This window comes from Fusarium vanettenii (assembly GCF_000151355.1).
Source record: "Fusarium vanettenii 77-13-4 chromosome 10 genomic scaffold NECHAsca_14_chr10_3_0, whole genome shotgun sequence".
Taxonomy (NCBI): domain Eukaryota; kingdom Fungi; phylum Ascomycota; class Sordariomycetes; order Hypocreales; family Nectriaceae; genus Fusarium; species Fusarium vanettenii.
This window is the reverse complement of record NW_003315871.1, coordinates 811251-836457: the sequence shown is the minus strand read 5'-3', so window position 1 is coordinate 836457 and position 25207 is coordinate 811251. Positions and strand designations below refer to the sequence as shown.

General features: G+C 53.7%; 9 protein-coding genes across 9 annotated transcripts; 4 read left to right on the top strand and 5 right to left on the bottom strand.

Moving 5' to 3' along the window:
- Positions 1 to 216: 216 nt before the first annotated feature.
- NECHADRAFT_72577 (uncharacterized protein) lies at positions 217 to 1960 on the bottom strand (the record flags this gene model as incomplete). Its single annotated transcript, XM_003047629.1, has 4 exons — positions 217 to 714; positions 771 to 1448; positions 1501 to 1817; positions 1874 to 1960. The coding sequence occupies 4 exons, from the start codon at positions 1958 to 1960 to the stop codon at positions 381 to 383; spliced, it is 1416 nt and encodes a 471-aa protein (XP_003047675.1). The 3' UTR covers positions 217 to 380.
- Positions 1961 to 4782: 2822 nt separating this feature from the next.
- Positions 4783 to 5379, bottom strand: NECHADRAFT_50703 (uncharacterized protein; the record flags this gene model as incomplete). The annotated part of the gene is made up of 1 exon (XM_003047628.1): positions 4783 to 5379. One exon carries the CDS (start codon positions 5377 to 5379, stop codon positions 4783 to 4785), a length of 597 nt encoding a protein of 198 aa, XP_003047674.1.
- A 228-nt stretch (positions 5380 to 5607) lies between these two features.
- NECHADRAFT_72575 (uncharacterized protein) lies at positions 5608 to 6842 on the top strand. Its single transcript, XM_003047800.1, has 5 exons — positions 5608 to 5730; positions 5779 to 5829; positions 5881 to 5926; positions 5973 to 6046; positions 6093 to 6842. Exons 1-5 carry the CDS (start codon positions 5718 to 5720, stop codon positions 6692 to 6694), a joined length of 786 nt encoding a protein of 261 aa, XP_003047846.1. The 5' UTR covers positions 5608 to 5717; the 3' UTR covers positions 6695 to 6842.
- Positions 6843 to 7023: 181 nt separating this feature from the next.
- NECHADRAFT_51083 (uncharacterized protein) lies at positions 7024 to 7695 on the bottom strand (the record flags this gene model as incomplete). The annotated part of the gene is made up of 1 exon (XM_003047627.1): positions 7024 to 7695. One exon carries the CDS (start codon positions 7693 to 7695, stop codon positions 7024 to 7026), a length of 672 nt encoding a protein of 223 aa, XP_003047673.1.
- Positions 7696 to 8244: 549 nt separating this feature from the next.
- On the top strand, positions 8245 to 11175 carry NECHADRAFT_86067 (uncharacterized protein; the record flags this gene model as incomplete). Its single annotated transcript, XM_003047799.1, has 1 exon — positions 8245 to 11175. The coding sequence occupies one exon, from the start codon at positions 8245 to 8247 to the stop codon at positions 11173 to 11175; it is 2931 nt and encodes a 976-aa protein (XP_003047845.1).
- A 1187-nt stretch (positions 11176 to 12362) lies between these two features.
- Positions 12363 to 13568, top strand: NECHADRAFT_86066 (uncharacterized protein; the record flags this gene model as incomplete). The annotated part of the gene is made up of 1 exon (XM_003047798.1): positions 12363 to 13568. The coding sequence occupies one exon, from the start codon at positions 12363 to 12365 to the stop codon at positions 13566 to 13568; it is 1206 nt and encodes a 401-aa protein (XP_003047844.1).
- Positions 13569 to 14149: 581 nt separating this feature from the next.
- On the bottom strand, positions 14150 to 17391 carry NECHADRAFT_86065 (uncharacterized protein; the record flags this gene model as incomplete). Its single annotated transcript, XM_003047626.1, has 6 exons — positions 14150 to 14334; positions 14392 to 14635; positions 14691 to 15146; positions 15198 to 15725; positions 15780 to 17163; positions 17249 to 17391. The coding sequence occupies 6 exons, from the start codon at positions 17389 to 17391 to the stop codon at positions 14150 to 14152; spliced, it is 2940 nt and encodes a 979-aa protein (XP_003047672.1).
- A 2603-nt stretch (positions 17392 to 19994) lies between these two features.
- Positions 19995 to 21420, top strand: NECHADRAFT_50968 (uncharacterized protein; the record flags this gene model as incomplete). The annotated part of the gene is made up of 4 exons (XM_003047797.1): positions 19995 to 20232; positions 20282 to 20528; positions 20744 to 20860; positions 20916 to 21420. 4 exons carry the CDS (start codon positions 19995 to 19997, stop codon positions 21418 to 21420), a joined length of 1107 nt encoding a protein of 368 aa, XP_003047843.1.
- A 2104-nt stretch (positions 21421 to 23524) lies between these two features.
- Positions 23525 to 24731, bottom strand: NECHADRAFT_86063 (uncharacterized protein; the record flags this gene model as incomplete). The annotated part of the gene is made up of 2 exons (XM_003047625.1): positions 23525 to 24416; positions 24466 to 24731. The coding sequence occupies 2 exons, from the start codon at positions 24729 to 24731 to the stop codon at positions 23525 to 23527; spliced, it is 1158 nt and encodes a 385-aa protein (XP_003047671.1).
- Positions 24732 to 25207: the final 476 nt, after the last annotated feature.

Genomic DNA, 25207 nt, shown 5'->3' with positions numbered 1-25207 from the left:
TTGCTTTTTTTATACAGAGGTTGTGCGGTCATCTGGCATCCTCTGAGAGGTGAAGAGGATCATGGTAGAACGGTCATTGTGTTGATAATGCCTGCTTCGGGGGGAAACATAGTCTGATTACATGATGCTTTGCGTTGTGTTGTGACGCGAGTTTTGGAGTTGACAATAGACTTGCTTTTGATGTCAATGATTTACTCTTTGTTGTTTCAGACGTTTGAGTTATAATGTGTTATTAAGTTGACTATCTGGTGTTGACCAACGTCTCACTAGATATATGGGTATATATAATTGCCTTCACAACTTGACGACAACGACATACAAGAACTACTTCTTATGTATCCATGCTATCATCCATCCTCCAGAGTCTCATGCGTGAAACTCTAAGCGTTCCCCTGGATCTTCTCCTGGCTAGTCTGAGCACTGGCAACCGAGTGAGGGTGAGTGCTATCAGCCATGTGTCGGGTCAACTCGACATAGTCGTAGGCAAACTCGCCGAGCTGACCGTCATCAAGACCAAGCTCCTCCTCCTCGGCAGAGACGCGCAGCGACAGGCCAGGGATGAGGTTCATGAGGAACAGGAGGAGGCACGAGATGACAAACGACCAGCCAAAGGCAGCGCAGGTGCCAGCAATCTGGTAACCAAGCTGTACAAAGTGGCCATCAACCCAACCGATGGGGTCGTACTCGCCGCCGTCGAGGTTAGCGATGGATTGACTGAAGACGAGTTAGCGAGGATTTTGTAAGTGAGTCAAGGAGTGAAAGAAACGTACGTTCCAAAGATACCGGTGAGGATGTTGCCAACCATGCCACCGATACCGTGGACGGCAAAGATATCAAGACCGTCGTCGATGTTGAGGACGAACTTGAGCTTGGTGGCAAAGTTGCAAAAGATACCACCGCAGACACCGATGATGACGGCGGCCCAGGGCTTGACGAAGCCAGCAGCAGGGGTGATGGCAACGAGGCCAGAGATGGCACCGGAGCAGAAACCAATGGTGCTCCACTTCTTCTCAAGCCGGTAATCGAGGAGAACCCAGGAAATGGCACCGCAAGAGGCAGCGAGGTTGGTCACGTAGCAGGCCATGACGGCGCGAATGTTCATGCCGAGAGCAGAACCGCCGTTGAAGCCGAACCAACCGACCCAGAGGAAGACGGTGCCGAGAACAACATGAGTGACGTTATGAGGACGGTAGGGGAGACCGTTGTTGCGAGAGTAGCCGGTACGCTTGCCGAGCATGAGGGAGTAGGCGAGAGCGCAAGTTCCCGAAGCAACGTGGACGGGACCGCCACCAGCAAAGTCGTAGCTGGGGAGGTTGAACAGCCAACCATTGCCGTTCCAGGTCCAGTAGGCAATGGGGTCGTAGACAATGGTAGACCAGAGGAGCATGAAGACCACGGCAGGGAGGACACGGCCACGATCAGCAACGGCACCGATAGCGAGGGCAGGACTGTCAAGGTAGTTAGCATTTCTCCTCATCTTGTTTGGATAGAGATACTCACGTAATGCAGGCAAACATGCCCTGGTAAAGGCACAGCAGGATATCAGGAAGGAAAGAAGATCCATTGGGCTGAGCCAGAGTCTCCATGAGACCAAACTGGGTGAGGTCACCCAGGAAGGCGTTTCCAGTTCGAGAAAAGGTCAGGGAGTAACCCCAGAAGAACCACTGGAAGCTGATGACGGCGACCGATGCCATGGACAGCAGAATCAGCGTCAGGGCAGACTTGCGACGGGCGAGGCCGCTGTAGAAGAAGCCGACGCCGGGAATCATGAGAAGAACCAGGACAGCGGAGATGACGATGAAGGTCAGGTGTCCGGTCTGGAGCCAGCATGTTAGTTGATGTGATTACAGTCAGAGTAGCATTGTCCACTCACGTCGTAAAAGAGGTTCAGGTCATGGACGCCAGCAGAGTAGCCATCGTCGGCCTTGCCCTCTGTTCCATTGTAGGTGAGCGAAGACATGGTGGCGACAGTGTACAAGACAAGACTGTCAAAGCTTGTTGTTTGTTCCCAGAACCCAACGATGTTCAGATGGGAAGGACTTGAAGGGATGAGGCGAGACAAGAAAAACGGTCTGGGGGGTCGCCAAAGGCTAAATACCTTGCCCAAACGTCCGACGGGTTCAAAGACCAGACAGAGGTAAAACTGACACCAGGGGTATCCTCCTCCTTGAATCCGATCCTCCGTGACAGAAAGGCTAACAAGTTGCGCCGGCGACAGGACAGTACAGGACAGGGGGGTACATTGTTCGGATATGGTGTGGGGGAAATCTTGATAAGACGCCCATAGCTCGAGTAGCAATATGAGAGCACCCCCAAAGAAGGTAATGAACATCCGAAAGGAGTCCGAACTGACCAGACGGGCTGCAGCCAAGAAGGGCCACTCGTCAGTTGGCATTCCGTATTCAAGGCATGGGATCACTGTGCGAGCCCGTCATCTCTCGGGCAATAAGATACGGCATATGGATATCTCGGGATCCAGAAATAGCCAAGAGACTCTTGGCTGTTTGATAGACCCCATGATTGTAATCCCACGATAGTCTAGAAAAAAAGGCTGACAAACCGAGTTTCGTCGACGAAATGAAGAAGCCGAACATGCATCTTCTAGCTCTTCTCGACGGGTTCTTTTGTGCTTATCGCAGCAGCAAATGCATGCGCGATCCCATAATGCGAGTGGGAGGGCCCAAGCCACCGTCGACTTAAAACGGCGCCTACTGATAAGCATCCAAGTTCCAACAGGCCCCTGGCATTGCGACCTCGGCTTGGCAGGTTGGATCGAATGAGCATCCTTTCTTGGCTTTAGGCTTATCGTGCTGAAGGTGGCATCCTTGGTTGATGTCTTTGTGAAGCGGAAAATGCGACCCCGGATTCTACAGTTTCGGAAATGATCCGCACGTTGAAAGTTGAAGAGTGTCCCGGGGTCGTGAACTGTCGCCGCACTGCCACAAGATGACCATTGCGCGATAGATCTCGCCTCTGGTCTCTAGCCGGATCTTAACTGCCGACTAGAATACTGGACGACTTGACTTGTCCGTTGAATCCAAGAATAGGTCAAGGTTCCATTTCTCCTCACGGCCTAAAGGCATAAGAGTAAGCAGCACGTCAAGGGTTACAGCCAAGACTCATCCTCGCGCCTCGCAGCCCATCTTCCGCTTCCCCAGACGCCTTGCAGAGCCGATCCAACACCGTCCGAGCTTCTTATCTCCAGACTCGCTAGATTGCCTGCTGGGAGTCGTTGGATGAGGTCGAATAGGGCACGCCTGATTGGGCCGCTGTCTTATCTCTTGGCGAGAGTGGTGGAGCCCCTAGCGGTGATGGCTGGGTCCAAAGCAAGGGCCTGATGTACCAGGGTCTCGTCCTTGTCCCAAAGCGGTTGTAAGTGAAAGCCTCTTGCGATTGGGGGGTGAGTTGGAATGCCCGTTGATGAGACTGCTTGCTGCTGGAGAGCTTGGTCATGCAGAAAGCCGAGCGAAAGGAAAGCGTCGGCAAACGGATCAAGATGTTACTGTCATGCCGGTCGGTTAGTTCTATGTTGCTTGAATTGTCTGAAGCTGGTGATGGTCCGAAGAGATGAAGCCTTGTGCTACGAAAAGCCCAACATTCACAACTTCAGCCACTGAAACGCCTGAGACGTTAGAGAAGCTCGATCCAAGCTCAAGTTGACCTGTTCATTCCCCACACTTTCCATCAACTGTCGATGGTCCTCTTGCGCCCGCACAGCCTTGTGAGAGACTCTTGCGGGCGTCAGTATGCGAGCTTCCCGCTCTCTGCGACCCTTCAAGGAGGTAGGCTCTGACAGGCACCAAATATTTAAGACTGACCTCTCCCGTCTTGTTGATCTGTTCTCGAGTTCGACTCTAATCCGACTTCATCGACGCCGCCGACCCTCGAGTGACGAGCCCGAATATGCTTCTTGACTTTGATGACTGTGGCAAGCAGCCAACACGACTATCAACCTACTCCGACTGACTGATACCGACGACCACGCTCGCTGTTCCGACCTGATGAATCATCTCCTGCTTGGCGGTCGACCAAAGGGCATTCATCGACCAGGGCTGAGGGTGTGATCATTCCGACAATCCATATCTCATTGGCCCTCAGGAGTGCAGCACTTTGTTGGTGGGCATGTGCTGAACACCTCGTCTCAGCTGCGAATGCGATAACAAAACTTGGCGGGCCCGACAGCTGAATCCATGGATACCGTATGAGGACACCCGTTGCATCCGAACCTTGTGCCGAAGAGCCATCATCCACTTGGCAAAGATAAAGCAACTGGACGAACTCGAAATTACGCTTGTTTCCCGTGGCGCGATTAGCGTAGCGTAGAGATAAGGAACAACCCTCACGATGTTCCGCCCTAACGCATGAGTCGTATACCTCGCATCAGTTGGCCGAGGAGTGTCTCATGTCGGAGACTTCTGCCGTCTGCCTTGAGCCCAAAGTGTGGACGGCTTTCAAATCACAGGTTTGCTTCGGGAGTGCTTGATATTGTCGTCAATTGGGTATCTTGAAACCAACAATGTGTTGTCGTAGCTGTCTTTTCCCGTTATAGTCGTAGACTGCGTATGAGCAATGTCGCTCAGCAACTGCAGCCCAAACTGAGTTGGCCGCAAAGGACTTGATGCGCCCGGCCAAGTTCCCGGTCGTCATTCGTCGTGGACGGAGTGCAGAATCTTGGACATGCATAAGATCGGAGTGTGTTGCTCTGATGTGTTGCAAGGCCTCACATGCTTGAGCTCCTCTCCATGCCCTGGATTCTGCCACCAGTTGGATTGAATCACGGTGTCATGACTTGAGCTCGGTCCTCCATTCGTCTTCCAGCTCAACAAGTCTTTCTGCAACTTTCCATGGCGCTTCCTCTTCTAGGATCCTCCTCTGCTCTCCCGATATCCGGTCAAGGACATATCGACTGACGGTTTCGGGGTCTCTCTCCTTTGGTCGTCCAATGCCAAGGGCAATTCGCACAAACGGTGAATCAGGATATTTCCCTTGTGATAATGATCCCTTGACACTCTTGATTCCGTTGTGGCCCTTGTGGCTTCGATCCCAAGCAGTAAGTCGAACTATGCCGAGGTCCTTCTCAAGTTCATCGTGCACAATGACCAGACTAAGTGATGATGGATCATGCTGCTTGACCATGTCCTGCCATGCTCGAGCGACAAAGCTTCCAGAGATGTTCATGAGAGTGGGCGACTGAACCAATGTGTACTTTGGTCCCTGAGACACCAGACATGCCTTCTTTCCGAGGGTTACCTCCCGAAACGAAGGGTACCGTAAGACCTTGGCAAGACCATTGAGAGCGAAATGACCCGCAGAATGAAGACTTTCGTATTGGGGCAAGGGGTTTCCCAGACTGACAACGAGGAACCGGGGACTGAACATCTTGACGCGTGAATTGATACCGAGGCTCCAAAAGTCTTCGACAAGAAAGTTTCGAAGCCGCTGCAAACGCGGTATCACGTGAGGCCTCTCGGAATAACACTGCCCCGACCAAAGTGCTCAGCCCCGTCGCTGACGTCGATCAGTCGATTGGGCTGGATTGTGGCTGAGCCCCAGTTTTGTCGTCACTCAATGTCCAACTTCCATGGATGTTGGCTGACTCCTGTAATTACAACTTCCAACACTGTCGATATACCCTCAAGCGCGTCCGCAATTCCTTGCCGAATTTTACACTTAATCGAACCGAGCGAAGCCATCCTTAAAAGCACAAATCTGTCAACATGTCGTGGGCGGGTAGGCAAGCCATCACCCCGCAATCCGGAGGGGTCTAACACGAAGCAGGGTTCAAGAAGAATGTGAATCGCGCGACGACGCAGGTGATGATGAAGACGGGTACGTGAGATTGAGCGCGAGGCTGTGGAAGAGGCTGACGAGGAGCTCTAGGTCATGTGGAGAAGACCAACGATCGCGATTATGAGGTTGAAGAGAGGTTAGCAACACTTGATAAGTTGGAAATTGGTGCCTAACGGAACTAGACGATTCAAGACTATGGAGGCGGCTGCGCTGCGGCTTCAGAAGGAATCAAAGGGGTACCTTGACTCGCTAAGAGGTAGGTTTACCACGATGCGATGTCTCCGGAGGGACTAACAAAACAGCAATGACTGCCTCACAAATGCGAATTGCCGAAACGATAGATGCGTTCTACGGCGACTCGGGCGCAAAGGACGGCGTGAGCAGGAGTTACAAGCAGGCAGTCGAAGATCTGGACGCCGAGACCATCAAAGCCCTCGACGGACCCTACCGGACAACCGTCCTCGACCCCATCTCCCGGTTCTGCGCCTACTTCCCCGACGTCAACGAGGCGATTAAGAAGCGCTCCCACAAGCTCCTGGACTACGATGCTCTCCGCGCAAAGGTCAAGAGGCTTGCCGAGAAACCCGACAAGGACGCCACCAAGCTGCCCCGGACCGAGAAGGAGATGGAGATGGCCAAGGCTGCTTACGAGCAACTGAACGAGCAGCTCAGCTCGGAGCTGCCGCAGTTGATTGATCTCCGAGTGCCGTACCTCGACCCCAGCTTCGAGGCGCTCGTCAAGATCCAGCTGCGATTCTGCGCCGAGGCATATTCCCGCATGGCGCAGGTACAGCAATACCTGGATGCCGACACAAGAGACCAGTACGCCGAGGGCCAGCTGGACGCCAGGGTAGAGCAGGTATTGCAGGAGATTCGGGAGCTTAGCATCAGCGGCACGGTCTAGGATTGGACAAGCTTTGTGTGTTAATAGTGCACTTGGGAACGGCGTACGGAGGTGCTTCTTGATTGTAGACATTATCTAGCTCCATGAGGGACTCATGAGCAAATGAATAGACACCCTGACTTTTGGGCATGGGCTCTGAAGCGACGAGGAAGGACATTTCGCTTTGTAGGTCATGATCGTATTCATAGCCACTCTATTGAGGCGGCCCACCACCATATTATTATCATGGTTGCCCCTCATTAAAGCATCATCTGGGCCCTGTTTGGCACGGCGCGCGCCTTCGTTATTCACCCTTTTCGTCATAGCTTGGGTTGCGTCTTGGTCGACACCTATTGACCAATAGCTGGGCCACCACTCGCTGACCCAAACAGATCACTGATGCTCAGCCTTCTCCCCATTGCCTGCATAGCTGGGCCAGCCTCGGGTCCTTGTGTCTCGATAGGTCCAGCAGACCGGGCAATCTTCCAAGCCTCCTGGATCATAGCGGCATTCATCTCTCTCGTCTCGTCCTTGTCGTTGTGAATCCACACTCCCAGTACCTTGTCGCCTTCCTCCCAGTCGCCCTCGACCTTCATAATGACGAGCTCGCCAGAGACTTCGGCGTGTGATACCCTCGAAAGATCCACTATAACATTGTCCAGCCCTCTTCTGCTCAATACGAAAACGCAAGCTCTGGGTTGCTGGCCAGGGTCCTCAGGTAGCGGCGCCTGGGCACAGACAAACATGGTACCCTCGACACCTGACTTCTCCCACCCCCCTGATGCGCTATTAAAGGTGTAGACAACGGCGTTGGCTGCTATGCTGAGGATGGTGTGGATGGAGGGGAGGTAGCGCTGGAGGACGGAGAGGTTGAGCTCAGTGTTTGTGCGCGGGGGAGGTGGTGCGTAGTCGGCGTGCACGGCTGAATAGGCGGCCGCATCGGATTCGTAGTCTGAGATGGCAGGTATTCGGTTCGATGGCTGGCGGTTGTGCCGCGTCTTACGCGGTGTTGGTCTGCTCATGATGGATACTCTCTGTGTTGCGAATGGCTCGGACGAGGGCGCCTGGTGTGGCAGGGGAGAAGCAGGTAGCTGGTATTTAGCTGCGTAAGTGGCCCAGCAGTGAGTTTGTTCACGAATGTATGGCGTAGAAGAGAATGTCCTGGTGTTTGTGCTGGAATGAGATGTCGATCAAGGTCGAGGTTGACAAGGCACATGATGCGCCTGGCTTAGGCGGGCTGGCGGGCTCTTTGGGCGTCTTATCGATAAGACTCGCGACTCCCCGCGGGGCCCTCCCTTCCACTGACCTACATCATCGAGCCCAACTTCAAGATCTCACGTTGCACGTTGGTTGTGGCGGATTATAATTGCTTTGCATCCCTTCTTCTGGCTTATCAAACATTCTTTTGGCACAGCTTAGAGTCCAAATACTCCCCTGTCTCTCGCAGCAACGGTCTTGCAGTTGAGCTCCTGTGGGAGGACGTCATGATCTAGAAGGCCACCAGTCGAACTCCCCGCGATAGGTCACGACGGCGTCGCATCACCAGTTCTCACTCCTCCAGCACTGCCACTATGGCTTCCATGACCGACGATCCCACAAACCAGTCTGTCGAATCCGAACCGGTGGACCTGTCCTCGACGACACCGCACTCGCTTGCCAAAGCTGTCCATGCTAGACGATCCGAATACGTGCGCCCGCACCGGCTAAAGGTCAAGATCGGGACGTGGAACGTGGCAGCATGTCCAGGCACGGATAAGGACCTTGCGACCTGGTTCACATACGGTGAAGGTCTCGACCAGAATTTTGCAGGACTCAACCTTGTGCAAAATGACGCCGTCAAGATCGACAATAAGCAGCCAGGCAATTCGGAGCCGTTGCACCTGACAGCCGGGAAGGATATCGGTCTCTATGTGCTGGGGCTGCAGGAAATCGTAGACCTCAATACGACCAAGGAGTACATGAACCGGGCGGTGTATACGGATACCAGCGTCATGGACAAGTGGAAGGCTGCGCTGGAAGCTGCCTTGCCCCCCGGATACGAGCTTGTCACAGCCGAGCAGATGACAGGCCTGTTGCTTCTGGTGTATGCATCTCCAGAGATTGCGCCCACCATCAGCAATGTCAGTACAAAGCAGGTCGGCACGGGACTTTTAGGATACTTTGGCAACAAGGGCGCTGTTACGACTCGGCTTCTCCTTGGCGAGACAACCCGCATGGTCTTTATAAACAGCCATCTAGCTAGTGGCGCTGGCTCTTCATATCTGGACCGGCGGTGTTGGGATGTTGGCCAGGTTCTATCTCGGACCCAGTTCGACCCAATCGTTCACGCGGGCGTTGAGGAGGAGGAGGGAGAAAAGATTGGTGACGAGGACCTTGCTTTCTGGTTTGGAGACCTGAACTTTCGACTCGACGGCCTGCCTGGAGACGACATTAGACGGCTGCTCACGTTACATGCTCGAGGTGAATATGGCGCGTCTGAGGACTCGAAGCCAGTCCTTCCTGAAGAGGGCGTGATCGTCATGAGAGGCTCTGATAGTGACGATGATACCACCACGACTTCATCATTGCACTCGAGAAACGAGAGCTTCGATACTGCTAGTGACCTCCCGGACCCCGACGACTTTCCTGAAGACCCGAGCCAGGATCCCACCTCGTTACAGTCGACTATCGATTCGTTACTACCGCATGACCAACTGCGTAGGATGATCAAGCAGCGCAAAGTGTTTCACGACGGCTGGAGAGAAGGCGCAATTACATTCCTTCCGACATACAAGTACGATGTGGGAACAGTTGGGCTCTTTGACTCGAGCGAGAAGCAACGTGCGCCAAGCTGGTGCGACCGCATCCTGTTCCGGACTCGAAAAGACAAGCTAGACTTTGAGACCAAGGTCAGAGACGAAGAGGATGCAAAGAAGAAGGACGAGGAGATGAGGCTTAGAGGATTAGAAGAGGACGAAGATGTGCTCTTTAGCTATGATCCTGATGCTGATGGAGAGGATATAAGCGCAGCTACCGACGCAATCGAGTATGATGAGTACGACGAGAACGAGGAACCAGAGGCTGAGGATCTGGTGACTAAGGAGGGCTTCCACGACCGTATTGACCTGGAGATTTATGCCTCGCATCAGCGCATCACATCATCCGACCACAAGCCCATCACGTCTATCTTTACGCTCGACTACGATGCTGTTGTGCCAGACCTCAAGGCCAAGATTCACGCCGAGGTTGCGCGGGAGCTGGATAGAGCAGAAAACGAGGGCCGGCCAGGCATCACTGTTGTAGTGGAGGGTAACGAAAGCGCAGAGGGCAATATTGTCGACTTTGGAGACCTGGGTCCTCTGGAGAGGAAGACCCATTCCTTGACGGTGGCCAATACTGGAGGTGTTGCAGCGACCTTTTCGTTCGTGGCGAAACCAACGATAGAGGACGGCGATGATGCGATACCCGAGTGGCTAAAGACAACCTTTGTACGCGCTGATGAAGAGTCACCAGAACCACTGGGTGCCGCGGTGACGCTTGACCCTGGAGAGACAGCTTCAGTGTTGCTTGAGGTCCAGGTTTCGGCGATATCCCACATCCGCGCGCTGAACGAGGCCCGCGCCAAGATCGAAGACGTCTTGGTACTGCGGATAGAGGATGGCCGGGATCACTTTATTCCTGTGCGCGGCAACTGGCAGCCCTCATGTTTGGGACGCTCGATCGCAGAGCTGATAAGGATCCCGGATGGGGGCATCAGAAAGTTTGTCAAGGAAAGGGGCATCAAAGGGGCAATCTCTTACGACTCGGATGTTCACTGCTCGGCGCCAAAGGAGTTGTTTAAGCTCACAGAGGCAGTGCAAACTCTGGTGGAGCGCAGTCTCGCCGAAGCAATGATGCTTGAGGAGGCAGTATTGCCGCGGGATCCTGGGTGGCCACTGGAGTCGACAACATGGAGAGTAGGGGAGGCAGAGCTATTGGAAGCACAGATTGCGCTCGTGTCTGCACTCGACATGGATACTATGCTTCTGGATGCGCTACGTCTCGAATGGCCGGCATCCTTCAAGCTGGAAGTTGTCTGCTCTGTCCTGCTACTATTCCTCGAATCGCTAACTGACGGTCTTGTCCCTACACACTTATGGGCGAAGCTTTCTACGGCGCTGCCTAATATTTCTTCATTGCCTCCAAATGTCTGGCCCGACACAAAGACGCAAATACTCGACATCCTCTCGTCGGCCCCAAACCACAACATCGCATTCGTCTTCCTAACTGCCACGCTGTCCCGAGCCGCCACAGAACTCACCCCCGCGACTACAGACCCCAAAGCCGTCGGGCTCACTCGCAGACTAAGTTTCCGTCTGACTAATACAGAGGACGAGGACACCAAGAAGAGAAAGATGAGGGAACGCAGATACGCCGAGATCGTGGGGTCGATGGTCTGCCGCGTGGACGAGAAGGAAAAGGGGGCCAAGGATCGAGCTCGGACGGTGGTGGAAATGTTTCTAAGACGGGACGAGGGTAGCTAGAAGCGCAGGGATCGCAAGATCAGGGCGATGCGAGCGACTGTATGAGTTTTGAAGTTCAAGGTACATGATGGCTCTTTTGGGGTGGAATTAATCTGGTCCGAAGGGTGGTGTATGTATGTACGTAAAGTTGTTTGTGTCAAGGCATCAACACGGGTTAGGGGATAATGGATGAACAAAGCATTTGATGTGCAATGTTTTATCCATCCACAATGAGTGCCTAGAGTGGACAAAGATGAAGAGCCATGGAGAACATTAAAGGTACGTAAACAGCCCGATTAATCCCCCATTAGAGTTCTTGCTCACATCTTCAAGGCTCCCAAGTCCATGACAACAAGGCACCTGACCATTATAGGGGGAAGTAGCGAACAACTGCAGCGCCCCAACAATCACAGGATGTCCGTTTTTTTATTTCCAAGACTCCAACAAATCTAGCTGCTACATCCTCCTCGTGCAGCATCCTTTACATGGCCTCACCTGTCGTGTTGTCCATCACTAGTTCCATCATCCCTCCTTCAGGGCTCATGCCCTCCTTTGAACCTCTCTGCGATAGCCTCACATCGACCGAAAACCTTCCGAAGACAAGAGGCCGCGAAAGTTCCCCGAGGAATAACCCGTTTTGCCGATATCGCCTGCAGTGATTCACTCTCCACCTGCATCCACCCGTTGGGGCAACAGACTCGAGCCCTGGGAGCAAGCGGGATAGCAGGGCCATCGGTCACTGCGTCCCGTTTACCTCGTTTCCTCCATTCAACCCTTTCCTCCTCGTTCGATCTCTGCCTTGTTCGTCTACAGGTTCTTTTTGCTGAAATTAGACAACCTGCGGCCTCGCGGCCTCTTCTTCGCCTCGATCCTCGATCCTCGATCCTCGATCCTCCATTTGAGGCCTCTTTGACACCTTTGATCATTTTCTTCTTTTCCATCGCGCGGCTTTTCATTCGAATCGATACGACGACCGACTACTTACGACCTAATCGGCCTTGTCGAGCTTCACCTCTTGCTTCACTCCTTCGCACCGCCGTCACCAACCCTAGCGGTGCCTTGCAACTCTTCAACACCTAGCGAATCCTTCCAATCACACCAGCCCGGGGCTTTTATTTCTTTTTTGGGGGTTTCTACCTTCTCGGAAGGTTACAAACCTTCATCCTTCTACCTCATTGGCCCGAATTCAGGAGAGCGGCTCGAGCAACATGTCGCAAACTTGGGGGTTTAAGCCCAAATGGATGGTGAATGCCTCGCTCGAGCATCGCAAAGTTATCAACAACACATGCTGGAGGAACATTCGCGAAATGTGCAGCATTTTAGACCGCGCCTATGACTACGTACAACCCGAACAAAAGGAAGAGTTCAATGCTTGGCAGAGGCTTTATCGCCCCCCTGGCGAAAGGTCGCACCGCCCTCCTCACTGGAGGTCACATCGCAATGCCAACACTGCCCAGGCACCCCCGGACACCGTGTCCGAGCAGCTTACGGAGCAAGAAGCAAACCTCCAAGACGCTTTTGAAGTGATGATGGATGATACGGTGCTGGACGGGCTTAGGGAGCTCGAAAATGCAATCCAGGACAACATGCTCCCACGGACTTTTTCGCTCCAGGACATCAACGTAAACCAAGACACCATGGATACATCCAACAACGAGAGTACGACTCTCGAAGATGTGTTTCAACTAGAAGCAGATGACGAGCATGAAGAAGAAGCAGACACGGATCTGGACAGCTCGTTTTCGTGGGGAGACGCGGACTTTTCTCTTGACAATGAGTCTCAACTGGAGGACAGCATCGCCGTGCAAGCTACGTCTCAGCCGGACGATGATTACGTCTCTTCAGATATCGCATCTCAGATGGATGACGTGACCTCGACAAAGACGGACGAGACTTCGGATCCTTCTTCCCAATCAGGAGATGAATACCCCGACCTGAACGTTTCGCCCCATGGAGAAAAAGACAAGCCGGCCCCGAACATTGTACCTCAACAGGACCTAACCATTCCGGAAGCACTGCGGGATAGGATGCCTGGTCTCCTCAAGGCGAAGCTCGAAAGGAACGCAGTTTGGGAACATGTACTGGCAACGATAAACCAGCCCAGCCTCAAGCCCGCCGTTCGCGAAGCAGAGCCGGTACCACAGGATCTCAAGGAGACCTACGACAACGCCATCATCCAGATTGAAGAGCTCAAAAGCCTTTGGTATTGCGTTCAAGAGACACAACGATACGTTCGAAAGTTGGAGAGAAACTACAAGCATGCCTGGAAGGACTTGGACCACAAAGCCTGTGTGTATAGGCACCGATCGAAGGTGGCCCCGGACTACCAAATCCAGCACATGAGGAGCAAAGGTCAAGCGAGCCGCCTGAACGAGTGTATTGGTATCGACGAGCCTTGGCCTGAGGGAGAATAGGGAATGCCCCCTGCCAAGAAGCCACGCGGGATGCTCTATCATCCTTCGAACGAACCCTCGACTCGACGTCCGGCTCGCACCATCAAGTGGTGAATAGAACTGTTGGATATGGGAGTACAATGGGCATCTCGTCACTCGTTTGGATCGGTATGGGGTCTATTGATGGGTCAAGCACCGAATTCGGAGGGAGTGATTGTACTGGTTCGTCCTGGAGATGGGATTCAAACTACAGGTAGTCAATAGATTTTCAACAACCTCTTTGTTCCCCTGCTCGGCGTTTCCTCTCCGCTGGTCTCCCCTTTTTGAGTCTCGTGTAATCGTACCAAATGATGGTATCCCTCATTTTCAGGTCCTGTTTTCCCCCTAGGTTAAATCAAAAACACAATTTTCACTTTCTGCGTCCTCCACCGAAATCATGTTGTTTTTGATATCGCTCGCAAGGAATGAATCGTGACGACAGCAGTGACTGCCGCAACCGGTCGGTTAATCAATGAAACGCAATTTGGCAATGTCTCAGGTCGAGATAGCCGGGGGTGGCATGCTTTCTCTCTCCACACCCCCTGAAAGTTTAGCCCCCTTTTTCAAGAGGAAATCATCTTGGCTGCGGCAGATTTGGGGATTGGCTCTCGCTGGTACGTGGGGTGAGCTTGCCAGTCTGGCTCAAAGAGCTGGGATACCCAGTAGTAGGGGTGGTCCCAGTCAAACTTGTCCTGCTTGCCCGTGTACTCGACGTGGTTGGGGTAATGGGGTCGCTTGACCTTTTCCACTAGAGATCCAAATCAGTCAGCCATGTTTTGTTTTTATAGAATCAAGGATGTCGTACTTCTGCCGTTCTCCTTCTTATAAGTCTCCCAGATGGAGAGCTGGTTGAGGATCTCGGGGTCTTGAAGTGTCTGCTGGATGAGGATGTACTGCTGATCGGTGAGATGGCTCAGAAAGGTTCCCTCCCTGGATCTGGGGTCGGGGGATGTTGGCCACGGGTGCTTGTTCCTGTAGTGCCAGTGCGTGAGGATATTGTTGCAGCTGATGTGGAGGCTCTCGACGAATTCGGGGATAGAGTATCGAAGCTGTTTCCAACAGTTGGTCATTGATACTTTTCAACAAAGGATATCAAGTACGCACCTTGCATCCAAAGTTTTCTCTTGCGTGACGGTATCTGTCCAACGACATCAAGCTCGATTCCCGTAGGAGGATAAACACAATCAGATAGAGCGTGAACCACCAGCGTTTATCTTTCTGTAGAAGAAGCCAGTCGATGTCTCGTAGGAGCTTGTTTTTGAACCGCTCAAGAACCCAGACGTAGTTGAGCGTGTCGAACTGGGCCACGACCATGCGGGGCACAGAGACTTGGCCGTGTAGTGGGTATGATGTATCCTCGAGCTCGGGGAGCATGCCAAGTTTCTCTTCGCCCTCGATGTAAAAGGAGCCTGTGGTGTGGCCTATGGAAAGAAATTGGTTGGTTTTGCAAAAGGAGAAGGGGAAGGGATGCCTACGCATTGCGCACCAGAGGACAAAGAGGTTATGCATGATGCCTGCTTCTCTAATGTCTTCTTCCGTCCTTGTCTTGTTGCTTTTTTCCTGCAAGGCCTGTCAGTTTGGGACGGGATGGAAGGTTTCTAGAACAAGTACAATTAGGGACATGTAGTGCTTCAACGCCATGAGGTCCGTCTTGTAAATGCTGTCTACCTCCTGATCCTTGCCCGCTATGCTCTTGAGGGTGTCTATAAAAGCAGGGACGGCATTTTCAACCGTGTACCGCTCAATACCCTCGGCAGCGGACACTATGTCGTGCAGACAGTAGGGCGCAAGCTCCTTTTTCTTGAAAATCTCCTTTCCAAAGAGCCAGTAGGTCCAGAATCTGGCCGTCACGTCACCGGGTCTGGGTTTGAAGCGCACGACACGCATGACGAGTGGTTTACGGCAGAGGCCTTGCGAGACTTTGATGACGACGGGCACGTTGTCGAGACGGTCGGAGACGTCTCGCATCTGGATGCCCTTCCATCGTTTGGTGAGGTTTAGACCTCCGCAGCGGTAAAGAACCAGGTCGGCGATCTTGAGTCTCTGGCATGGCATGAAGCGGATGAGCCTTGGAGATTCTTTGTGTACGGTTTTGCAGCTGATGCATTCTCCCTGGGGTCTGTTCTGGTCCGTGTTGCACTGATCACAAGTTAGGAGGGGGTTATTTCTCTTGGATCTACAGGGAGTGTGTACCTTGATTTTCTGCATTCTGCAGCGCACGCAGGCGCCCATGAGTCTCGTGTTCTTGACATCCTCGCGTTCCAAGGGCATCAGGGCCCGCCTCCCCTTCCCCTTGTGGGCATCGTCACCGGGGGGAGGCGGGGAGTCGGGAGTGTCCATGGGCGGGCCATACTTTTGCCTCATGAGCTCGGCCTTTTCGTCATCGTCGTCGTAGGCGAACTCTGCTCGGTGGTATTCTTCCGCGAGCTCGTCGGCCGAGTCGTACTCATGGTCTGGGAGATATCGTTCTTCTTCCGAGGTGTTGGTGTACAGGGACGAGGTTGAGCTGCCAGTGTCCGAGTCTATATCATCGAGACGAGAGGCTTGGAGACTGCGAGTAAGAGTCCTGACTGCTCCGGGGTTGTAAGATCCACGAGATCGAGAGACAAGAGCTCGTCTCCAGGCCTCATGGCTTTGGAAGCCAAGTTGAACGACGGGTTCATCCTCGTTGCTTGATTCTTCTTCTACAGCCACTGCATCTTCAAATTCAACGTTAGCTTCTTCACCTTGGCTCAGGTGACTGCTGTTGTCTTGATCATCTTCAAGACCATCAGAGTCACCTTCAGCATTGTCTTCGAGGTCGTCATCCTCAGACTCGGAGGACTCGCTCTCTTCCTCTAAAGATTCCTCCGAAGAGGCATCAGAGCTCGAAACTCCTCTGCTCCCAGTTTGAAAGTTGGGAAGGTGGCCACCTCGCTCTAGCCTAACAGAGCTTGTGCCTGTGACAGCTGCTCCGCGGGGAACTACCAGGGGGCTCGAGTCCTCAGCATTCTCAGGAGAAGAGCATTCATCCGGAGAAGCCCGTGGTTCCTCTGGGGAACGCTGAAGTTCCTCTGCAGGCTGACCCCCTGGCACTCCCCCTGCGCTGTACCCCCCAACACCACGCTCTCGTGCTGCACGAGAGACGAATGGTGGCAAAATGTCCTGACTCAAGCCCTGAGCCAGAGGGCTCTCTCGACGAGCAGTGCCGGAGTGGGCACCACTGCTGCTAGCAGGGGCGTCTGAGTGTCCATGACGTGCGTGCTGGTGTAAGCTTAAGTGCGGCGGGTAATAATTCGCGCTCTGATGACTGGCGGTGCTCGTCCCCACGCCTTGAAGGTTGCCGGACCCGAGATGGTTGACAGGTATACCCCTGGTATCGTGGGCTCTGGGCTGCCCCGGACTCTCCAGCCGGCGGCTCTCGTCGCCCCGTACGGAAACATACGGCTGCTGCTGATGCGGAATTATAGAGTATGGCCGAGACTCTTGCTGTTGGGAAAGGGAATAGTCGGGTTCTTGTCCGTCGGGGCGATGACGCTTCAGGCGGCCGTAGGCTGGGTCGGCGGTATGCTCCCGCTTGAGACCTGTCTTCTTGCGCCTGTTAGAAGATTACAGCAAAGAGAGTAGAGTAAAGTTCCAGGAGGTCGGTCCATCCAACCCGGTCCCATCTCGACGTTACACACTGGGCAGACTGAGGCCACTGCGCCCGCGCCAACGAGCCCACCACCCCAGCAGCCCATCCCATCCCAATCCCAACTGGGGGAGGGGCCAACGAACAGTAGAGCCAGCTATGTACATGTAGTCCCATTCGCAGGGACATGACCATTGTAGGTAGACGAGTGGATGGATGGGTGGATGGATGTTGCTAGTTACACCGCAGCGACACGCCCAGAAAGCGACCGTGGCTGGGGGGTCTTTTTTTGCTCTTACTTACGCGGATCCCAGCCGGAGGAGTAGTTGGCTCCATACCGGCTCGTACAGTTGGCTGTGGCACCGGGCGAGTCTCCCCTAGCTCCCGTGGAGTAGGACGAGGAGGGAGTGTCATCAGCGTTTAGCTTTCTTTCTCCGTCCACATGCGTGTTGTTGCGGCTTGCTCTCTCTGTAACTCGCTTGGTAGCAGAGCAACGAACGCGAACGCGACAAAGACGTGGGTGAAGGGGCAGGACGAAGCGAAGGGGGACAACGCACACGCACACGTACACACGCACACACACACACAAAATGACCGGTGAGGAAAACACAAGAGGAAGATGGAGCCCTCAGGCAAGCCCCCAAGGGCAAAACCACCCTGAGCAGCGCCCTCGTCCACTTGTTTCCCCCTCGAGGGAGTGTCTGTAGGGGGTCGCTGTGGCGTTCCTCGTCCTCCCAATCCCCGGCTCAGTTGCGAGACACCCTGGCCTCAGGCTGCATGGGGTGTGGAAAGAGAGGACAAGCAACGAGCCTCGTTTGCCTGGGAAATCTTCAGCAGGTCATCCCCCGTGGGGGGCCAGAAGAGAGCCTCAAACTCCGGGGGTATCTCTGCTAGGTACATGGTCCATTGTTTGCTTGCTTGTCAGGATATGATGCCCTGACGGATGGAGCTGATGGGGATGGTGAGGGCGTGTGTGTGTGGACACAGCAAGAAAAAAGTGTCTAGGATTTGCAATGAGCACTTGATGGAGCAGGGATTGTGAATGAAGAGGCCACCCTTGTCACCCACTGCCCAATCAGACACGACGCCCGTGGCTTCTTGGACCCATCGACGAGATATCCTGTCCTTCACCGGTCAAAACTCCAGTGGTTGACGGGATAAGAGTACGGACCATGTCTCCGGAGTTAGAATGCCTGGTATCGAGGTCAATGTTGCGGCAGAGGGGGGGCACGAGGACAAGATTGAGATGCTGTGAGAGTGTCTGGATGATGAGGGAAAAAAGCAGTTAGAGGTCTAGTCAGGATCTAGGCTTTATATATTTTTGGTTGGATTTATTCTTGCTTGTTGGTCCTGAGGCCTGTTCTACATCCTAGCATGAGAGACTGGCCTGGTTCTACTCTGGTGGTGTGGATTGCCTTCCAAGTCAACATGACCCGTACTAGATCCATTTAGAGGCAAGGCGTGTAGGTCAGTACAGAGACAGAGACAGAGAAAAGAGAGAGCGTCCGTCAAGTGGAGTTTTCCCGTTGCGGAGGTCCGGGACCGAGGAGAGACAAGAGAAGCATGACAGAATGAAACTCTGATCAAGCTTGGGGGCCGCCATTCTTGGCTTGCAAGAGGCGGAGACGGCCGAGCAGAGGGAGCGGGATGTGTTCCAAATACTATCGCTGGCGAGTGGCTTGATTGCTCGCCGAGTTTCCTGTCTATAGGCGAGGTCGACGAGAGCCTGGTGAAGGGAGATGGTGATCCACGATGAACTCGTCGACCGAGAAACGGAATGCAGACATTGAACTGGCATAATAATTGTTTCTACAGCAGTCCCGTCTCCTTAATCTATTCTTTTTGCGCTGCAATTACTCTGTTCCTCATACTTTTAACGTGGTTCCTGACTTGGTCAGATCACGGCAAGCCCCTGAGCCTTGACGTGAGCCGACCAGATCCGGGATGACAATGTCGTGCATCCGGATCTACGACTAACCAATCTAGCCTTTGCCTTTTCCATGGCCATCCTCTGGCGTTCGACGGTGACAGTGTCCGGCGCTCGAACTAGCGGGATGGCCTCGTGGGAAATGACATCCCGACGTCGGTATGACGACGCCGCGACGGTTCCTCTCGAGACGACGAAAAAAATGTTATAACCTCTTCAAAACCTCACTCGGACGTTCTCGAGACCTTTCTCTCTCTTTTCACGTTTTCACGACTTCGATATCTCGCCTGTATCCTCCTCGAGACCATACCGTTCCGTGGTGTTCCCTCCTCGTCATAGGGGGTACTCAACAACACCCCCTTTACGAAGCTCCCACCGTGTCTACAAAAAAAGAACCGACAAAAACCTCTCGTCACAACCGCCACCCCACGACTCGGCATACCCTTTTTACACTTGGTCCATTGTTGGTAATGGATGCATCACCGAGAAAAGATGCACATCCCCCCCATCGAAGGTGTGACAAGGCAAAGACTAGATCACGGGGAGGACATCCGGGACGACAAGAGAGGGACCAACAAGTGCAAACAACGATGTTGAATACACTCCTCTTGGGTGTATGGTGAGGTCTAATACACAGATTCTCCTCGCGAAGCGCGGGTTTGATGTGATTGTCCTGCTGCCGCCTTTTGTGATGATGGGCGGTTAGACGTAGAGGAGGGAAGGCAGGAGTTGAGGATTTAAACAGCTCCAGATCTGCTCTTTTCGAGAGATGAAGGTATACGCATCGTAAAGCAACTCCAGAGCACAACTACTCGCTTCTAAACCTCTTTGTTTCGCAACTCTTCCGTCAAGAAACCACCAACTCCAGACCATGGCTACTCTCAGGGGCATGACTCAGGACTCGGCAGAAGCCGTCCAGAGCATCCAGGAGAAGATCCTCGCTGGTCTGAACTCTGATCTTGCGGGAATCTCTGTCAAGGCTTCTTCTGATGCCTTGGCTGGTCCTCTTGTTTGGTCAGGGGCTGAGTTTCAGGGGGACTCGACCTACACTCTTCGTCTGAGTGAGGATGAGGTCGCAGAGATTGACAACGCCCTCGCCAAGTTCAAGAGTTAGAACAAAATACACGTTAAGTTTGTTTAAATCGCTGACTTGAACAGCTCTTGGGTTGGACGGGGATGAGGTCTCCCGGGACAACTTCCCCCTTCCCAACCTGTCTCGCCGCCTCCGCTCCAGCTCCGAGACCCTACACATGGGACGAGGCTTCGTCGTCATCCGCGGCCTCGAGGCTTCCAAATACACCGTGGAAGACAGTGTCACTGTCTTCCTTGGTGTTGCCAGCTACATTGCCGAGAAACGTGGCCGCCAGGATCGCAAGGGCAACATGCTCTGTAAGTCTACCCCTTAGTGTCCCCGCCGGTACTTTCACCTAACCACGATCAGCTCACGTTACGGACTCGAAGCAATGGACTGCCCCAGTCAGTGCCCGTCACGGCATCCACACCAACGGGGCGCTGGTGAGTTCAAGCCATGCTCGTCAAGTTAGACTGACTCTCACAGTATCCGTAGCCGTTCCATACGGACATGGGATGCGATATCCTATCTCTCCAGGTCCGTCACAGCGCTGAAAAGGGCGGCTACACGTATCTGAGCTCCGCCTGGACCGTCTTCAATGACCTCCTGAACAGGGAGCCCGAGGTCGTCAAGACTCTTCTGACCCCCAACTGGCCTGTCCAGCTGTAAGTCACCATAACTAACACCGAAAAGCAAATACTCCTAACTAGCCTCGTGTAGATCTGGCCGCAAGGCTTCCTACTACCTCGCTCCTGTCTTTTCCTTCCACGATGGCAAGCTCCTTGCCAGTCTCGATCCTGCCCGTCTCGGTCCTCACCCGAGCATGGCCAACAACACCAACATTCCAAGCCTCACAGAGGACCAAGTCCACGCTCTGCAGTCCGTCTCTGAAGCGGCCTCGCAGAGTGAGGTGCGCCTGGAGCTCCAGACCGGTGACCTCCTATTCTTCAACAACCTCGCCCTCGTCCACCGTAGAGACGCCTACTCGGACGATGCTAGCTCCTCCCGGCACATGGTTCGGCTCTGGCTTCGCAGCCAGAAGCTCGGATGGGCCATCCCCGACGGCATGCTTCCCCCCTGGGAGGCGGCCTACGGAGAGAGCCGCAAGAAGAACAAGCCTGCCCTCTACCCCATCGTCCCCGCGGTCGAGTACCCGGTCCAGAAGTACACCACCAGCTCTGCCGCCTTCATGATTGAGGACTCTGAGAGCTCTGACGAGGAGTGATGGGCTCCTGCACTATGCGTTGTCTTGCACCTCTTTGAGGATCTACAGTCTTTTCCTATCACATTGTTTTGTTATTGCAGGTTATCTACTCAGACCCGTCCAGTCGTTTACTCAGGATACAGCCATTGTATAGGCTATCACACAGGACTTCATGTCAGATATTCGTCACTCTTTTGCACATGCAACACACAAATACAAACCAGTACTGTACATTCAAGTGGGCCATCTCGTGTAACTGTCTCGGGCGTGCAAACGTAATTGCTTCAGCTCAGCCAAAAATCGTAAACACTGTGTACAGAGTAAAGTGTACCAAATCTTGATATCCCACCGACAACGCCATAATTCCGCTCCAGCCAACAAGAGACGACCAAACCCTGCTGGAGACGAGTGAACCCCGGTTCATCTGCACATAAATGGCGTGCAGAAAATCTCCTATGCCGAGACAAGACAAGACCCGGTATCCGTTACTCACAGGGCTGATGAACCCGGAGCCAACACGCTCTCATGCAAGATCAGAAACCGCGTCAAGCAGGCTTAGTTACATCGTTCGGTCTAAGCACTGCAACCTCATCTCTCGCAGGAGAAAAAAGTAAGGCTCCTGACTCCATTGGTCGTCTCTTACCGCTGAGATGACTTGTACCTTCACCCGCCGATCCACGAAGAACCCTCACACCACACCGGAGGACATGCAGTATTAGCCTTCTTCTCTCCTTTCGCATCATGCATTCTTCTTTTCCCCCGAGATCTCTTGTATCTCTCGATCCCACCCACAGCTGTCAGTTCTCAAACTCAGCCGCCAGCGGTGGGCATACTTGGTCAAGCCACGCAGCTTGACCCTTTCCGGGGTCGAGAAGCCCTTGGTTCAGCTCCACCCTTGGAACCTATCCCGGTTTCCAAAAAGCCGGGCGGGCCAATGGGACCGAGACGAGTCAAAGTGTATCGTACGCGGGTGCGCCTCAGGAGCAGCCATTTCAAGTTGAAGAGGTGGGTTTTGGCGCAGAGTTTACTCGGTCGAGTGCCGGGCACATCAGAGTTGCCAGAGGCTGGCGCTCATGGCTTTGTGGAGATGACTGTTGAGACGGCAAGCTTCCAGGCTACCGGGACTCCTTGTATCGAGCTGTAAATGGGTTTAACAATGGTATACCATGTGCCGCAAGGGCATCGCAACCTCCGTTTGATAGACTCTGGCCCCTTGGCGCATTCCTCCCTTGCAGGACACCAGCTGTCGACGCACATACACCGCCGTATGCCTGCATCTCCATCCTGGATGCTCCATCTCTCAGCTTCAGGGGGTCCACCTTGACCGTGTCTGATCAGACCGGACGCGGGACCGGGGACCCCGGGATGAGCACTTGCAGCTGAGGATTTCCGGATGGTCCCCGTTCCGGGATCCTCCTTGTGATCGACCGAGAGATCTTGGCAAGTAGACTCTTGTAGCCGCCGAGTTGTTGTGCTAGGTGGGATGATACTCAGGCTAGAAGAACTGGTGTTGTAGATGAGAAGCATATGTACACATTACGCTACGGAAAAGAGATGGACTCTCAGGGAAACTTCTAGTAAGGCTAAAATAGACGGCTTCTTTCTCTTCGTCTTGACATCTCTAGCCTTGCCTGTCCAGATACCAAGCCTTGTCAGCTAATTTCTAAGAGAACCCGCCTCGAAGCCATCTACCACACCGTTCTAGCCCAAGCCCCACGCCAACTCAGTCTCCCGTCACGACTGATACCTCTTTAGGCTGGCGGCATGCGGTGGTCAAGGCTCGAGGTGCCTGCTGCGAGTGTTGTCATGCATAGCCTGCTTTCAAAAGGCCCCAACACATCACCACGAGGCCGAGTTGGATCGGAAGGGGGTGCGTCATGCTTCACCGGCGCTTACTGGGGGCGTGTCTCCTCTTGGCTGCTCAGCTCACCTCGAGACGAGACTACTGTATCACGAAGGGGGTGGGAGAGAGTGTGGACCTTCATGGCTTGATGTTTGCTACTATCATGGATGGGGTTGCGTCCCAAATTAGCCCACCGCTTCAGGTCGACGCGCCAACTCCTCTAGTCCTATCATCATTATTCAGCGTCCCGTCAGCTTTTCCTCCCTCTCCTGCAAGATGAGCTCAAGCCAGCAGCCCCATCAGACCAAGGAGTGCCCCTATCCCGAGAGCCGCCTTCACTTGCGCTCCTCCGGCCGTCTGGATAGATGTTGGCACAACCGTCTCGGACCCAGAAGACCACTCCGAGTCTGTCTCTGAGACCTCTGATCCGGTCTCCCACCCGGTCTCTGAAGTCTCAAAGACTGAGTCCTCAGTGCTGTTGGGGACCAGTGACCCAGACGGAGACCCAGATGTCCATGAGATAGACCCCTCAGAAGACGACACGTACTCTTCGTCTGTTGATACAGACCCAACAGACAGAATAGAGGCCGTCCCAGACTCCCCAGGTGCAACCGTCGCAGAGCACGGGCACTCTCCAACCTGCACACAATCCTTACCCGAACTAACTGCCTGGACTGTAGTTGTCTCCGTCCTCGTGCCATCGACCACCCTCTCCCCCGTCGACGTCGAATACGTCTCGACAACGATCGTCTCGATGGTTGTAGATCGTGTGCGGACCAAGGTTGTAGTCATGGGAGTCTGAGACTGCCATGTCTCTGTGATGGTCTTGGTCATCGTCACCGTCAACTCTGTCGTGCAAGGCTCCGAGCCCGAAGCTTCGTCCGTCGCCTGGGAGAAGTGGAAGGAACTTGCTTGACTCCACATAGGAGTTCCAATAGGAGTTCCTAGACTCCATGTTCGTTCCCCGGGGGGTATTCCCCAGACACTCGAACTCGATGGCGTAACCCATTCCCAAGAAATCATCATCTCCTCTGAACTTGTAGAGCACGAAGTCGAAGCCGTCATCGAGGACAATGTCACGAGCGAAGGGATAGGAGTGTCGTCGTATATCGTGACGCACGAGGTGGACACTGCCGACGGCGTAAACGGGGAGGCCTTGGACATGCCGCTTTTCCTATAAGCCGTCAGTATATATGCTATACTAGTAATGCCAAGCAACCTACCAAGTCACAGTAGAGAGCGTGACGACAGAACACTTTTGCGCACAAACAGTTGTCTTGGAAACCTCGGGAGGGAAACCAGGGAAAGAAAAGTGTTCCTCGATAGAAGTAGTAAAGGAAGTATCAAACACCTCTGTGTTAGTGCACCAGAGACAGTCGACAGTCAAAGTAGTCTTTGTAGGCCGAGCAGGAACGATAGGTCCTTCCAGGGCGACGGTGGTCGAAATTCCCACCGCCAGGAGGTGGATGAGGAGGCTTGTGAAGCCCATGATGCCGCCGGTAAAAGAATGAATATGGTCCAAGGTGAGTCCTCCTCCTTCGTGTCTTTGAAAGAGGCTCATGTCTGTTTCTGAAAACGCCAGACGACGGCTTAAGTAGGAGGAGTCATTTCCCCTGCACAACGTCGACAGCTACCATCTCGGGCTTCACTCGCTTCCTTATCAGACTTTGAGCACAGCATGTTTGTTCCTCGGGTGCTGCGAGTAATATCACTCTTCCCTACTACCCCAGAGATCTCGTACAACAGCTGATGCTTCACAGACGGCTCTGTCTGTAACGGTCGTGCAACACTGTCGATAGAGTGGCAGCAGCTTCTCCACTCGGCACTTGCAGCGCAGAGCCCTGACCGACGGCAGTGTCATGTTATTCGAGGTCGTGGTTGACAGGCATCGTTCGATTAATCAAAGTGTCACGTTGGATTCGGTTCGAGTTGCCGGACGGCTAGATTCTCGGGTTGCGGCGTGGT